A 16,384-nucleotide genomic window follows, 5' to 3' on the forward strand; every position below is an offset into this window, starting at 1 on the left:
CATCAAATTTTTTTAGTAGAAATAATATAATCCGATCTCTTATCCAGTACAGTACCAAACACATTATAAATAATACGGTTATTAATACGATACTACACCAAACGCCCGACTAATTTAGTCAGTACAGTCCGATGACAGATTATCCTATCCGACTGAAATAGTCAGTACAGTCCGAGCTGCCAAACGAAGCCTAAAGAGTTTAGTTAACAAAATATTAAAGTTGGGTTTCGAGAGAGGAAAACTTGTCCAAATAAAAATTCTCTTATTTTTAATATACCACAAAATTAATAGTGTTATTAGACCCACCACCTCAGTGTCTTATTTTTCCATCCACATGATAATCTCACCCACAATAAAAAATTAAAAAAGTGAAATGTTATTTTCCCACTCACCATTGTTTCCAAAATAACCCTAGTATTTTTTTTTAAAAATAACTTTAATACATCTTTGAATAATATTTATAAATAAATAAATAAAAACAAAAAAATGAAAGCAAATGCAAGACCTAAGACCTAGACATTCATCATGTAAGACCTAAGACCTGGACATTCATCATCTTCTTCAAACCACACGTGTCCTTCAAATCATGGCATCCATTTCCTAATATCTCTTCCTACTAATCCCAAATCTGCCAGCCCGATCTCTCTCTAGATCCCCACCCTCTATTTTCACCGAGTTCCATAACTATGGCCCAATATTCCCGGCAAACCCTAGTACTCACACCTATCGCCGCCCCACAGAGACTCGTTTCCCCAAACCACTCCTCTTCCTCCTTTTCTATCAAAGCCGCAGATCTCACCCTCTAGTCTCTTTTGCCTCCATTGAAGTTTCTCGCCCTTGTCTTGCACACACCCATTCCTTACTCCAACCTTTCCGTCAATTCTAGCCTAAATCTTTCCCGGCCTCTCTCCACCAAAGATACCACACCCAACCCATCGTTATTTATTTATTATTTAAATTTTTTTTTCAAAAGTTTAGTAGTTAATTAAATAAGAGTTTAAGAATATTAACATTTCATTAAATGGTGGGTAGGGAAATAAGACTTAGGGGTGGGAATATCAGCATTGGAAATTAATTGAATTTATACATGAGTTTGTAATATATATTATGAAAGAACAATAAACTTTATGTACGAAGAAGTTCAAGAAGATTAAAAAATCTATAAAATATATAGAATTTCATAATTACGTTCCAAAATTTTCGAAATTACTCAAAATTAAAGTTTATAATTTGAAAATTGTGATCCAATCCGATTCGGTTCCTAAATTTTAAAATGAAAATTAGAAACATCATTTTCAATCCAATCCTTCAGAAAATCACCTCTAGACCAGATTCATGGACATTCATGTTTTCATTCGTATTGGTGATTCTAAGTAAGTAAATAGAGCTTAAGACATTGTTTGACCCGAATAAAACAGAGCCCAATAGGCCCAGGTTGCAGCTCAATGCTTCCAACCCTGTAAAGCCCCAGGCGGCATTCTCTAAACCCTCTACTGTATTCTGAATCTCAACTTCTCTTCTCCTTGTAAAATCTGCACTTGTTCTTCTTCTTCTCATCCAGGTATTCCATCTTCCTTTAATTTCTTTGTCTATTTTTATTTTACTACTTGGGATTTAACTAAGCTTATAATATTGAGAAATTTCTCCTTTTTTAATGGAAAAATCGCTCTTTTGTTTTGTTTTGTTTTTTTTTTTTTCTGAAACCCATTGCAATTTTCTCTTACCCTCTTTACTGTCTGCCTAAACTCGCTTAATTTTTTGTAAATTTTACTAATTTCTAGCTTTAATTTTTTTAAGGAAGTCTAAAACCTTGTTTCATCTGTTGATTTTTCTTTTGGGGTTTTGGGGTGTTTGTGTATGTCTTTGAGGCCGACGTAGTAAAATGTTGAGTTAAATTCAGAGGAATTGGAGTTGTGGGTTTTGAGTAGGGTTTAGATCAAATATACCGGAAGTGAAGGTTATTGATTGATTTTATCTGGATTTTTAAATTTTTAATCTTTGCATTGAAGGTTGGTTGGCAAGTATGTGTCACAGACTTGAGACAATCGAGATAAGCCTCGAATGGAAATTCCCGTAACAGATTAACATTATTGTGGGATATATTCTGCATTTGAGAGTCATTAGGAAGTGGGTTCCAATGATTTGGTTATTCCACCGTACCTGTTCATTGTAATCTTCATGGAGGAAGGTTTCTGCTGTAATGGGTTTTCGAGATTAAAACGAAGATAAAAGATGGTCCTTTCGTTACTGATGTTTTCGTACAAGTGTAATAGTTGTTGAGGGTGTTGATTGGATGGTGAAAACAAACTTAGCTTCTTCTCCGTGAGTTAATGTTCTTTATTTGAATTACTTCCTTTTGGTTAGTGAAGTGTTTTTTTTTTTTTTTTTTTTAAATTTACTTCCGTTTGGTTAGTGAACTGTAGGCATGAGCAATGATATAGAATAGCCATTTTGTTGCTGAAACAAAGGTATTATGCAATAATTTATGGAACTTTGCAGTTTGGTTGTTATCACGTTTAAATTTTAGACAGTGATTACTTTAGCTACTATTTGTTTCTTGTTATCTATGGCGTTTCCTAAGTTGGTTATTGTGAAGTTCTAACAGATGGAGTACGTGAGCCCAGAAGGTCTTCGCTTAGATGGTCGGCGGCCCATGGAAGTATTTTTCCATCTCTCAATTTTCCATTGTGTTGAATCATCACCAGTATAAAGTTTCAATTAGTTTATAAAATATTTTTTTTCTGTGATCCCAGATGAGACAAATCCGAGGAGAGATTGGTGTTGTGGAAAAAGCCGATGGGTTCTAATTACTAAAACCTTGATTCTTCTTTTCTAATCTTTGTAATTTTTTTTTTTAAAGTTGATCTTTCATATCAAATTTCAGTTCTGCTGTGTTTGAGATGGGGAACACCAAAGTCATTGCTGCAGTGTATGGCCCTCGAGAGGTTAGCTAATTCTTTTTTCTTCATTCTATTATTTCGAGCTAAAATTTTAATGAACTTGTGCGTGGTACTCATTATTATTTAAAATGTCTTGTCCGATTTTCAATTTAAATATACTTTTGTTTTCTAGGTCCAAAATAGGAGCCAGCAGATGAATGACAAGGCACTGGTAATAGTTCATCTAATTCTCTGTGTATTAAATTTATCTGTGTTGTGGTGAATATGATAAACGGAACAGGCATGTATTATATTCGTAAATGTAATGTCATTAGCCATTGTTAATAAGTTTAGGTGCGGTGTGAGTACACCATGGCAAATTTTAGTACTGGAGATCGCATGAGGAAACCAAAGGGTGATAGGTGATATATTCTATTCTCTTTCATTTTCATACATACATGTTGGATCATCTTCAATTTAAAATTTAACATAAGAGTGTTGTATCCATAACTAAATTAAACTATATAACTAAAATGTACATTTTTATGCTCTCAGACGATCCACAGAGATTTCTCTTGTTATTCGGCAAACCATGGAAGCATGCATTATGACACATTTAATGCCTCGGACTCAGGTTCCACTGATGCATCTTGGGAACTTTTCTTCCATGAATGTCTAGTTTGTTCTTTATTGAGCCTTGTATCCGTTTGTTGCAGATTGATATTTTTGTGCAAGTTCTCCAAGCAGATGGAGGTAAATCCCGGTGCCTCGTTGCAGTCATAGGTCCTATATGATAATGTACTTTTGGATTATGTAATAAATCAATGCTGCCCTGTTTCCTTCTATGTGTGTGTGCATATTTGGTCCTGTTTCATTCAAGGTATTTGTAGATCCAGGCTTATTTTCTGAAAAACTGAAGCCTCCTCTATTCATTTCATGTACAGGGTACTATGAACCACTTTTATTTGAATTTAAAGTTGTTAGTTTTTTAACTACTATTGAGGTAGGTCATGTTTGAGGGTCAAACTACGCTGCAGGCAGTACGTTAATAGTTATTGCTTTTGTTGCATCTTGTTTTAATAGAATATGTGATCGATAGTGTTCACAAAGCACCATGGTTGTCCCTGTTATCTGTGCTTCGGTCATTATGTTAACTATTTTGCAAAGACTACTGGATTTCAACAGGTTACTTCACTGTTTTACTTAAAGAATAGAAAGATCTATCCTCGTGTTTGATTTTTATTTTATTTTATTTTATATTTGGCAGGAACTAGATCTGCATGTATCAATGCTGCAACCCTGGCCCTTTCAGATGCTGGAATTCCAATGCGCGATCTTGTTACTTCTTGTAGTGCCGGTTACCTTAATAGCACACCTCTACTTGGTAAATTTTTACGTTACTTTATGCTTGTACAGCTCCTACAATGCCATTGTACTAATATGATATTGTAATTCTCATGTGAGCTTATTGTCGCTGGCTTGTCAGATTTAAACTATGTAGAAGATAGTGCTGGAGGTGCTGATGTCACTTTAGGTATTATGCCGAAGTTGGACAAAGTGACTCTTCTTCAGGTAATCTGTCGTATGCGTTTCGCAATATATTCTCACAAGCTTAAGTTACAATTATTGTGGTAGTTGGCATCTACAATGTCTTCTCTAGCGCGTTTTGTAAACCACTTATTCGTGGTGATCTTTGATGCAGATGGATGCTAAATTACCATTGGATATTTTTGAAAATGTAATGCAACTTGCAATTGAAGGCTGCAAGGCGGTTGCAACATATATTCGAGAAGTAAGCATCTTTTTGCTTATTTTCCGCCCCTCCAGTGATAAGTTCTGCCGTGTCATGAGGCCTCTGTTTGAATGACAGGTATTACTAGAGAATACAAAGCAATTGGAGTATCGACGAGGCACCTAGTTTCAAATCATGGTAAGGCCATGTACATCGTTTGCTAATTGTTTTGGAAATTTGATACGTTTTAACAGTCACGGACAGTCACCCACTTACTCCGGTTTCAAGGTTTTATTTTCTATCCACCTGTAGATTTGTGGTTGTTCGTATGGAGTTCGAGGCGGCTGTAACATGAAGACGGTGTTTGATGGAGGAACAAGGCTTAAAATTAATGGGAACTTTAACGAAAAGCACCTGGTACTGTTCACTTTAACGAAAAACCACATTTTTACACTAAAAAGTCAATCCTATTACTATTTACTTTACCCTTTATTTTGTCCTTATTATTAAAACTCAAAGTTTTCAAGCTCTTTTCATTAGTTTTTCTTTAAAATTAAGCATACTCGAGCTGTTTTTAGATTCTAAAAATTGTATTTGTAACATCCACAATATGGGCTCTTATTGTAAATGAATATCCTGACTAAAAGATTTTATATCAAAGAAGATACATGTAACCAAGGAAGTCTATAACTAGGGTGACCCTCATTCAGAAAATGTTCTCCTGTTCTCGAAAAAATACATGATCACTCACAATCAGATTGGATATTAAAGTGGAGAACGAATAGATATGATTTTTAATATTTTAATTTCAACGATTTATTATGCTACTTGCATAAAATAAGCTACCGTTACCACTGTGCTTCCCTAGCTTTTTATTTTTTCCTAATTTAGGGAATTTTCATTTGAACCCATGTAACATCTTTCCACATCCAGCTTACTCTTTACGGAAGAAGATCTTTTCTGGATCCACTTTGTGGGGATCTTAGGGATCCCCACGTCCTAGCTGTTCATCGTACATTGTGTGGTTAGTTTTTATCAGATATTATTTGTGTTTAATTTTAAATAAAAAAGGTCAAATGACTTCCGACATTACGATACATGATGAATGACTAAGATGTGAGGATCTCTAGATGGGATTCAATCTCACTCTTTACACCAATATTATTTGTAATTAAATTGTTAATATTTATTTAAACCCAAATTTACTACCTAACCACCCTCACAAATCCAATTCAAAAATGTTAAATTTATTTTTACACCCATTTAAAATATAAAAGATCAAAATCAAATGAAAAGAGCTGGCATGCGAAAACAATGACACAAAGTAAGTAGCTGTTGTTAGTTTGGCTAATTAGAATTTAGATTGCAGAGCAAAGACCAATATTATCAGTATGATATTATACAGACGCACACATGAAAAAAATAATTAATCAATGTTGTCTATTATCTAACTATTATAATCTTCAACTCTCATTAGGTAGTAGCAGTTGGATATGTAATTCAATAAAAATGAAGCACAATGTTACGGTCGTGTTATGTAATTAAGAAGTAGAAGACTTGGTAATGGTGTTCAAAAAGAACAAGAAAGGTTTTTTTAGCCAAAATGATCCCTAAGATTTGTATAACTCATCACTTTGGTCCCTAAGATTTAAAATCAATATTAGTGGTCTCTTAGTTTGTCTATCATCAATTATTTTGGTCATTCCCTAAAAAATTAAGGACCAAATGACAAAAATACCCTCAATTTAATAAACAATGGGCCGAAATGATTTGACAAAAATTGATTATGGACCACTTCTATTAATTTCAAATTTCAATGATCACTTCTATATGAAAGTGTCTTAGGGTTTTTGCCAGAACAGAACGTGGGAGAAAAATTATGTAACGGTTATTTTTCTTGTAATTTTATCATGTACTTGATGGTAATTATGTAACAGGGTAACAAAGACATTTCACATTTAAAGTAAGTTGAGTATAAAAAGAGGTTATTTGGGTTCAAATTAAATTTTCCGAAAATTTAAGGGGAAGAGATGCTACCTCAACCCAGTGCCAGAGCATACAACAAATTTCTTTGAGGATTTATAGAGGAGGTCTACAAATTGCTCACCAAAATGGATTGTCAACAAGGGGACTTGAACCTAGGTCTTTTTCTAGTGAAGAGAACGTTCTTTAGCAACTCAACCAATTTTCGTTGGCAATGATATTGATACTTTTAACCTAATTAAGAGGAGAAAAAGATTTGAACTCGAGACGTAATAAGTTGAAAATGAAAATTCCATCCACTAACAATTCACCACTTGCTACCCTATAAAGATGTTAATTACTGTAACTAAGTATGTAAATGGTGTTTTTTTTTTGGGATACTTTGGATACGGTCCCTAACTATCAATATTCTTTGATTGAAACCTTGTTAGTTTTTAGTTTTTGATTGAGGTCTCTGACATTAATGTAATAATGTAAGTTACTATATTTTTTAAATTAAAAATTAAAAATTGAAAATTGTAATTGTTTATATTAATGAGATTTTAAATAAAACCCATAATTTATGGGATTAAAAATAATAAAATATAAATTATACTCTCTATTATATTGTGTGTGTATACATATATGTATGGGTACATTAACCAAAATTAACAAAAAAAGTTATTGTACCAAAACATGGATACATTCTCAAATCAATGAAAAAGAATGTACCCATATAAGTTTAAACATGGATTAAAAAATTTGAATGGATTTTATATTAAAAAAGGGTACATTTTACATATAACAAATTGATATATATGAGAATGGGTACATTGATGATTAAAAAAATTGAAAAATTATATGAATGGGTACATTTAAGATTAAAAAATTGAGAATCTTTATATATATATATATATATATATATATATATATATATATATATATATATATATATATATATATATAACTAATAGGTACAAACTTAATTTAATTTAATTTTTTATTATTTTGAAAATGTTTGAATTGAAAATTAATTAGAAGTTTAATAGAGGTGTGAGTATTAAACCCTAAATTAATTACTAATTTTTATATTAAAAAATTATATAATAAACATGTAAATTCATTATCACATTAATGCTAGGGACTTGAATCAAAATTTGAGAACTAATAAGGTCTTAGTCAATGAACAGTAAGAACTAGGGACCGGATACTAATTTTTCCTTTTTTTTTTTTAACGCTTTGGGCATCTTGTGTCCTCAAGTTGATTGATGAGCCGAAAAAAAAAGAAGGAAAAAGATTAAACTTCTATTATTTCAAAATTTAAATCCTAATAAAGTGACCAAACCTAGGAATCCAACTGCTTATTGTTTGATTCCACGGTTAATTGCAGGACCCCTTTTGTTAGAGGATAAATACCCACAAATTCGAGGTGCTTTTACCAAGTACAAGCATTTGGACCCTCAGGTATGGTATTTTTGGCTTGCTTGAAAATATTTTTAGAAAGATACGCAATTTGGTCATAAACACTTAGACGAAAATGCTTCATGTCAAATATTTAGAAGTTAAATCTCAAGTACTTTTTTGAAAAATATTTAGAAATGCCTCCTCAAGAACTTAAAAGAGCTTCATGAAATAATAAAAACCTTGCAGATGATAACCCTTAACAATTCTACGTTTTCTTCCAAAAGTTGTCAAAATGCTTTTGAATATTTCAAATCATTTTAAAAACAGACCTTATACATTGTGGAAAGGATCAAGAGATTTTTGTATTTTGGGAACACCATAGTTAGTCATATTAATTTGGATGACCAATATTACATGTAAGACCAAACCTAACCTTGGGCTAAATACTATTTTTTAGGTTTTCTTCCAAAAGTTGTTAAAAATGCTTTTGAATATTTCAAATCATTTTTAAAAAGACCTTATACATTGTGGAAAGGATCAAGAGATTTTTGTTTTTTGGGAACACCATAGTCATATTAATTTGGCTGACCAATATTATGTGAAAGACCAAACCCAATCCTGGGCTAAATACTATTTTTTAGATTTTATTCCAAAAGTTGTTAAAAATGCGTTTGAATATTTCAAATCATTTTAAAAAAGACCTTTGTGGAAAGGATCAAGAGATTTTTGTTTTTTGGGAACACCATAGTTAATCATATTAATTTGTTTAACCAATATTATGTGTAAGACCAAACCCAACCTAGACTAAATACTATTTTTTAGGTTTTCTTCCAAAAGTTGTTAAAAATGCTTTTGAATATTTCAAATCATTTTAAAAAAGACCTTATACATTGTGGAAAGGATCAAGAGATTTTTGTTTCTTGGGAACACCATAGTTAATCATATTAATTTGGCTGACCAATATTACGTGTAAGACCAAACCCAACCCTGAGCTAAATACTATTTTTTAGGTTTTACGAGAAAATATGCATACGCGTTGCTGCAGGAACCTGTTGTTTCAAGTGTAATCGGATGAATAAACACATTTAAGTTGAATAAATTCAACACAATTATAAACAAATAGAGGGATACATGAATGAATGGGGTCGATAAGATAAGCAGATTTTTTTGTATATACATTCAAGTGAGCTGATATATAAACACATTGTACAATAAGTGAGAAGAAACTGAACGTATTTGATTAGAAAGAGATGGTTTCCAAAAAAGTTTTGTTTCCTTAAGAAACAAACAAACTTGTAGTTCACAAATAAAATTTTAGTTACCAAATCAAAAAAAAAATGTGACTCTCTATATGGCTTTCTTACTACACAAAAATATCCCTTAGTTAAAGCATGCCACACATCATCACATTGCTATTATATGAAGTATATTTCTCAGTGGCAATTTGACCATCGTTGTGCATGTCATGTCTACTCTATGCAACTTAATATATAAAATTTAATCAGCCTCAAACAGTCTCCAAAGCATCTACAAACCATTAACATTATTTCCCCAATTTTATTTCCCAATTTTATCAAATGCTGCATAAACAATCACAATTTACTCCCTTACAATTTCCACCTAACTCCGAACAAACAATATTGATAAAGGTTGTACCCAGTGCACAAGACTCCCGCTTTATGCAGGGTCTGGGAGAGGTGAATGTCGGCTAGCCGTACCCCCATTTATGGAGAGGCTGCTCCCAAGTCTTGAACCCGAGATCTACCGCTCATGGGCGAAGGCACTTGCCATCACACCTAACTCCGAACAAACAATATTGATAAGAAAAAAAAAAGTTCCTATGCAAACAAATTCTTCTAGATGTCCAACCTAATCCATATATGGGAAGGCAAGCAATCGGACGAGCAGTCAGACCAAGCAAAATAAATTTTACAATTTATCAAAACAGCAACTGATTCTCCCGAAGAAAACGCACACACATACCAACATATTATTCATCATATTCTAAGCTTTCATTTTCGTTCTATCTCTTTTGTTATCTAAACTTATAATTATCAAAACAACAATAGAATCATAGAGAAACTTTCAATCATTTATCAAAACTGAATTAATTAAACTTCTGCTCAGCAGTCCGTTAATTTTAATTGCAACTCTCATTCTAAAATTTTAAAATTTTGCATTTGAATAATCAAATGCACTTACACATTACATTCCTTTTATTGGTTCTTGACAAAATACATTTTAGGATTGATGTTACAATAATATCATTGCAAACATGAATCGCGATAGATATAGAAACCAAACTTGCACACAAATGTTTGACTGAATTCAGAACCACTTAATTCAACATAAAAAAATTACATCACATGCTTGCTCCCCTTCTGCTCTCGCATCGTCGGCTCCACTTCTAAATGATTAATGAAGTCCTAAAAACAGAACAAAAAACGTTTACCAATCCAACATTTCAACACATGGTTTTGGCAGGTATAACATTTCAACATAAGCATGATATAGAAAGACAGAAATCCACATGTCACTTTGTTTTTTCAGAACCAACAAAAGGGGCAACTATAAGAGAATGTAACCAATTTTAAAGAGTAAATAAGTCTCCCAATAAAGGAGAACAATGTCGGCGGTAGACCAAGAGTAAGTACAACCCAACTGCAGCAACAAAAACACAATTGACTTTCACACTACAAAAATAAATAATAAAAAAACACATACTTGCACCCAATGCAATGTTTTTTTTCTTTCTGTGCAGTATAAGAATAAAAAAGGATAACATTCCCCTGAAACCAAATTCATCCCCCAATTTCTTGCAACAAAGAGGGAGACCAACCTTGTGTTCTTGGAGAACAGTACAACAATTAGACACAACCAGACTGATCCAAGTTCCCGCTATGATAATGAAAAATTAAAATTAATAAAATAGCTCAAATCATATCACAGTATGTCACAAAGTACACCATTGGATAATCAATAAATTTAACAAAAATGGATTCAACTCGCTCCAAGGTAAGCAAGCTTATTAATCATTTTGTCATAGTAGTAATTGAACTTGAAATTCCCCTCTAACGTGATCAACCTTTTTTTATCCACAATTAAAAACGGAAAAGCAAAGGGTTAAGACAATCAAAACTAATGGAAATTTTGATATTGTTTTAACATTAACTCAGGTTGATTTTGTTCACCAGCATTAATAAAACAATTAAATTAGATGTAAGCCAAGTAACTTAGAAGTTAACCATATGAAAAAAGCAATGACAATCAAACTAACCTCTTCTTTTCATATGAAGTATAATCTGTTCTCTATTTTGCCTTTGTGAAGAATGCACTTTGCACTCCCTACACACAAAATAGCATACATTGAAAATGCCTAGTAACATTATAAAAACTATAAATATATAGTACTGCATATGTATCATATACTATATTGTATACGTATTTGGACATAAGGTATAAAGATTTACTAACATAATTAAGCTTAAATTTAACAAAAGAAGTAATTACAAATTGAAATCAAACGATACTATAGTTAATTCTGACTAAATTTTACAAATAGTATTATAAATTGTTAAAAAAATAACACCATTAAAAAAACTCACTACTTAAATCTGCAATTCTATTAAAAACACATCACTAAAAATTAACTCCAAGGAAAGGGGATTAACAAATTATACCTTTTTAAGAGTTGTAATTGTTTTATCTATATGTTGAGCTTGACCCACTGGATTTGAATCCTCAATTGACTTAGGGACAGGCACGAAGTCTAAGGTTAAACATATGGTAAAAATTACACTGGATCAAGGCATGATTAGAGTTGATGGATGCAATATGGAATATAAGTTTTTGGAGAGAGAGACAACCAAACTTCACACTGGATCATATTTTTTAGAGATAGAGAGAGTTCTACTTTTCAACAGCGGAGAGAACAAATTCAAGCTTGGGCATAAAAAGAAAAAATAGAAGCTTCATAGCACAATAATTAACCACAATCCTCTGTTTTTCTAAGTGCAAATAGAAAAAAGGAATCAAAATATTCAACACAAAATCTTCACATTAGCTCAAAAACTATATTATTTCCAGAGGTTTCCAATTTCCCAGCACGGAACGACAAACATAAAAGCATTAAAAATATATAATTGCAAAAAAAAAAATAACAATTCCAAGAAACTAAATGCAAAGTTAGCCAGATCTGCACAGTAACACAAACCCATTACTTGAAATTAAGAGCATTGCGGCTCACCCTGAAAACACCCATTTTGCGTGAGGAAGAGAAGCGATGTTGCTCTGGCTGCTGAGTGCTGCTGGCTCCAAAGCAGTTTGTCTTCCAAAACTTTATAAGAGCAAGTCCAACCCTTTAAAGCCACTGTAAATCGCCATGGATTTACATCATTCTGCTTGCCTAAAAAAAGCAAACAAAAAAAGAAAAAAATGGGAAGTATAAAATTCAAATGACCCTTGATGAACATAACCCAGAAATTTTCCTTGTATTCCATAAATGCAATAAAACAAAAGTCAGTGTCTCCATTTTCCAAACAACCAAGCAAGCAAGCAACAAACTTCGAAAACCCTAATTCGAACCAATTTAGAACTATAACCAAGTAAACCACTTAATAAAAAAAAACCCACTAATTTTCTCAAAAACCCAACAAATTTAAAGGATACAGATGATAAATCCCCGTAAATTCCCAAATTTGAAAACCAGAAGATAAAAAAAAGGCAAAGAGGCTTATCTTTATTCACTAATCGGACACTAACAGAAAAAACTCTAATTCATATTATTCAGATTACAAATACACAGGGACCATATAGCTAATAATGCTAGACAATTTGTCCCTAATCCAACACAAAAATTGTTCTGGTTATACATACGATACCCGCCTAAATATCAACCAATTCCAAATTAAAATGGAAAATGAAACGGAGCAACATAAATTGAATACAATTTGGGGAAATTTTGGGGAAAATTATCTCACCTGGAGCTCCGAATCTCCAAGAGGTCCCGATCCGAGCAGGCTCCGAATTGGGTTGCTGAAGATGGTGATCAAGGAAGGGTTTTAGAGGTGGGTTTGATCAGATCAAAGCCGAAGCCATTAGGTTTGGGGGGAGAGGAACACAGAGCCACTGTGAGAGAGAGAGAGCATGCGTTGTCTTTTTCTTCTATCCAGCCACTCGATCGCAGTTCCTTCACAAAAATTATATGCATGTGTTAGTTTTTCAAGTTCCAGTTTTGCAGTCACCTAATCGATCATAACACCATTTGCAAATATGACAAACATAAACAATTAAGTCAGCAACATGATATGCCATCCCTTTCATATTGCAATTATATAAAGAAAAAAAGAAATGAACCAAAATAAAATTATACTATAATCCCATTATATGAAGGCCAAACTCTTGAGTTGGGGTTGGTGGCCGTTGACCACATCATCGCCTCCATTTGAGAGAAAAGAGTTTGTTTGGCTCTTTTGTCCAATTATTTACTCTAACCGTATTTAAATGAAGAAGGACAACACCTATGTTGCTCCATTCTTGTGATCTAAATTTGAAGACGGCCCATTGGGAGGGGCAGTTATAAGTGTCATCCTTTTTGTTTCTCCTATCCCTGGATTGTCAACAAAAAAAAACATCAAACGAAGTGCAATACAATCCAATTTAATGATCACAAAATTTGAGCTCCAAACAAAGTCACAGGTCAGCAATCACCTAATCGATCATAACACCATTCACAAATATGAAAAACATAAACAATTAAGTCAGCAACATGATATGTCATCCCCTTCATATAAACACAGATTGCAATTCATATACGCCACATTATTTACAAACAATTACAAATCAAGAAACAATTAAATCATCATCATGAATTACAATGTAATATCAACACCATCAATTAGAAGAGACAAAGCTACATGGCAATAAACATACAGAGAGGAACTGCTTCAGATCCTTCCCAAAAGTAATCTTCGGCAGGATAACAAAAGAGCGGTTGATCTCTGATCTAATTGCAGACGCAATCTGAAGAATCGACTTCTATGGAATTTGAACTTGTGAAATGTGGGGTGGATACCTGAATGTAACAAATTGGTGGTAAGTGAATAATTCCATACTTTTGAAATTTAGATCATACGCCTGAACGCAAACAGAAGAATTAAACAAAGAATCGAAGGCATATGCAATCTAATTAGACAAATAAGTGAACTTTCCCATGCCAAAATCCGAAAGGCCAACAGAAATCTCTCATTACAGGACGTAATACATAACTTAAAAGACAAAACTTAAAACTAATTAAAATTAGGTGAACCAATTGAAGAGAACATAACCCTTGTAACCAATCCGGAAAAGATGCTTTTAAATCCCAGAAAAAAAAATTATGAGGAGTTTTTAAAAAAACCATCATTTCAATTATTTTGCCGTCTTACATTTGGGAATAAACAGAAAATATAACTAAAAATGCCAATTTTCTCATAAAGCTACAACTATTTTAACAAATTTCCATCACTCAACACTGAAAAATGAGAATCACGAAGCAACGAAGAACGGAGCACGCTAGAATTGAAACATTAAAAACAACATGTACCCATTTCAAAGACCAAAAATCCTGCAAGGACAAAAAAAAATCCGAGAAAATCAGTACATCAGTACTCCCTGCAAAACCCCAAAATTAGAAAATTAGAAAAAGAACCCAAATCAGTGGCATGGTCCTCGTTCCCCATGCCTTAATAGACTCTGAAACTTTTGATTCTGTCTCGGCCTAAATGCAGTTACTTATCTTATTACTTGGATTATTCTATTTCTATTGGCATCAAAATTGAAGAAACACAAAGTTAATCCCTAAAATAAACACAAAATCCAAATAAAAACAATAGGTGGTTGTGGAATCAGAAACCCTAGGGGTGCAGAACATTACCCACTGTCGTCGAGAACGATAACCTTGAGCAACGTTCGTATGCACAATGACATGGCGGATGAATTTAAACTGATATGAATCGGAAAAAAAAAGCCGAAAAATCAACTTTTTGGACAGTGCCAAGGCGATTGACTGGTTGATGTTTTTGAATTTTTCCTTTTGTTTTCTCTTTTCTCTTTCCAAACTTTTAATCCGGGCCGTCCGATCTTAACCCTAGATGGGCATTCCCATCATTAAATTGAGGTAAGCCCAGCAAACACAGCCCAAACGGAACTAACCCAGCCACCTTCACCCTAGTGGCAATTTTGTAAATAAACTGAAATGTCTTACAAAACACTGTTCATTTGTACAGTGCAATTTCAAAGCCTTCTTTAGACTAAAGTAATTCCTCCCCTAGGTTTGGAATCTCTTCAAATCCGCGTGGATCAGAAGAGATCTTTCTTCCAGTAGCTATTAAAGAAATCATGTCTTTCTTCACGTGGATGAAAGCGTGCATCCAAAAAGCCATTCAATTTGGATGAAAGTATTCATCCAAATTTCCATATCTGTTCGTTAGATAGAAACTGATGTAGTTTATTAAAAGACATCTTTCTTCCAGTAGTTTCTAAAGAATTCACGTCTTTCTTTATGTAGCTGTTAAGCGAAGACTTATATCTATTCCCTTTTTTAGCACAAAGATATACATCTTTCTTCCGGCTTGAAGAGTAGTTGTACTTCTTCCTTCCGCACAAAGAGTTATACCCTTCCAGCAATTGGCACATACAATGTTTTCAAGCCCAAATAATATATTTCAATACTCAGATCATCACAACTTTAATAATATGATTTTCGTAACGTATATATATTTTGAAATATCCCCATAGTTAGCTATTGAAATTTATTTTTACCGATAATTACTAACTTTTTTTTTTTTTTTCTTTTGAGAAGAGAAATGATAGTGGTTTTATTAGAATTGGAAAAAGCTCATACAGTTTCTAAAAGGGCGTCTAGAATCAAATTCAAAGATTCCTCAAACCAACAAAAAACAAAGTTCGAATAAGTAGCCAACTTGACCATACGGTGTGCCGCTACATTGGCGGATCGACCAACATAGCAAATTTGCGAAGCTTCAAATCCCTGCAAGCTAACTCTGATGTCCTCCACTAATAAATCCATGGGAGAAGACCCCTGCTTAAGACTACAATAGCTTGAACAACTTGCAAAGTATCACTCTCAAAATAATCCTTGGCAAATTCCATTGCATAGCCCAACAAACACCATTACGAACAGCAATCAATTATACCATTGTGGGATTTGATGCAGGGGATATTTGACGAACAAAACCTCCAGCATAGTTACCTGCTTCGGCTCGAAATACCCCACCTACGCCTCCCAGATTCGTAGCAACAATTAAAGAACCATCCACATTAATCTTTATCCACCCAGGTGGAGGGGGACACCAGAAGGACGATGCTTGTATAGGTCGAGATTGGAATGTAGGCTTATCCTTGGTGA

The 16,384-nt window shown here is 33.3% G+C and overlaps 1 protein-coding gene and 1 long non-coding RNA gene across 10 annotated transcripts; one reads left to right on the top strand and one right to left on the bottom strand.

Annotated features, from left to right (window-relative positions):
• The first annotated feature begins 1,411 nt into the window (after positions 1 to 1,411).
• Positions 1,412 to 5,293, top strand: LOC126606362 (exosome complex component RRP41 homolog). Of its 9 annotated transcripts, none has more exons than XM_050273730.1 (15): positions 1,445 to 1,561; positions 2,010 to 2,322; positions 2,414 to 2,468; positions 2,597 to 2,659; positions 2,754 to 2,800; positions 2,885 to 2,945; positions 3,073 to 3,111; positions 3,234 to 3,301; positions 3,435 to 3,513; positions 3,596 to 3,632; positions 4,147 to 4,263; positions 4,366 to 4,451; positions 4,582 to 4,671; positions 4,750 to 4,809; positions 4,924 to 5,293. In XM_050273730.1, the coding sequence occupies exons 4-14, from the start codon at positions 2,606 to 2,608 to the stop codon at positions 4,795 to 4,797; spliced, it is 726 nt and encodes a 241-aa protein (XP_050129687.1). In that variant the 5' UTR covers positions 1,445 to 1,561; positions 2,010 to 2,322; positions 2,414 to 2,468; positions 2,597 to 2,605; the 3' UTR covers positions 4,798 to 4,809; positions 4,924 to 5,293. The 9 variants fall into 9 exon arrangements, with proteins under 9 accessions (XP_050129690.1, XP_050129688.1, XP_050129687.1 ...); XM_050273735.1 differs by having other exon boundaries at positions 2,606 to 2,659; XM_050273734.1 differs by having other exon boundaries at positions 2,424 to 2,468.
• A 4,136-nt stretch (positions 5,294 to 9,429) lies between these two features.
• Positions 9,430 to 13,314, bottom strand: LOC126606728 (uncharacterized). The gene is made up of 5 exons (XR_007617346.1): positions 12,957 to 13,314; positions 12,224 to 12,382; positions 11,255 to 11,322; positions 9,774 to 10,403; positions 9,430 to 9,597 (listed from the first exon to the last, which is right to left on the bottom strand). It is a non-coding gene; the product is annotated as an uncharacterized LOC126606728 (long non-coding RNA).
• Between the last annotated feature and the right edge of the window lie 3,070 nt (positions 13,315 to 16,384).

Source organism: Malus sylvestris, chromosome 16 (assembly GCF_916048215.2).
Source record: "Malus sylvestris chromosome 16, drMalSylv7.2, whole genome shotgun sequence".
NCBI classification, from domain to species: Eukaryota; Viridiplantae; Streptophyta; class Magnoliopsida; order Rosales; family Rosaceae; genus Malus; species Malus sylvestris.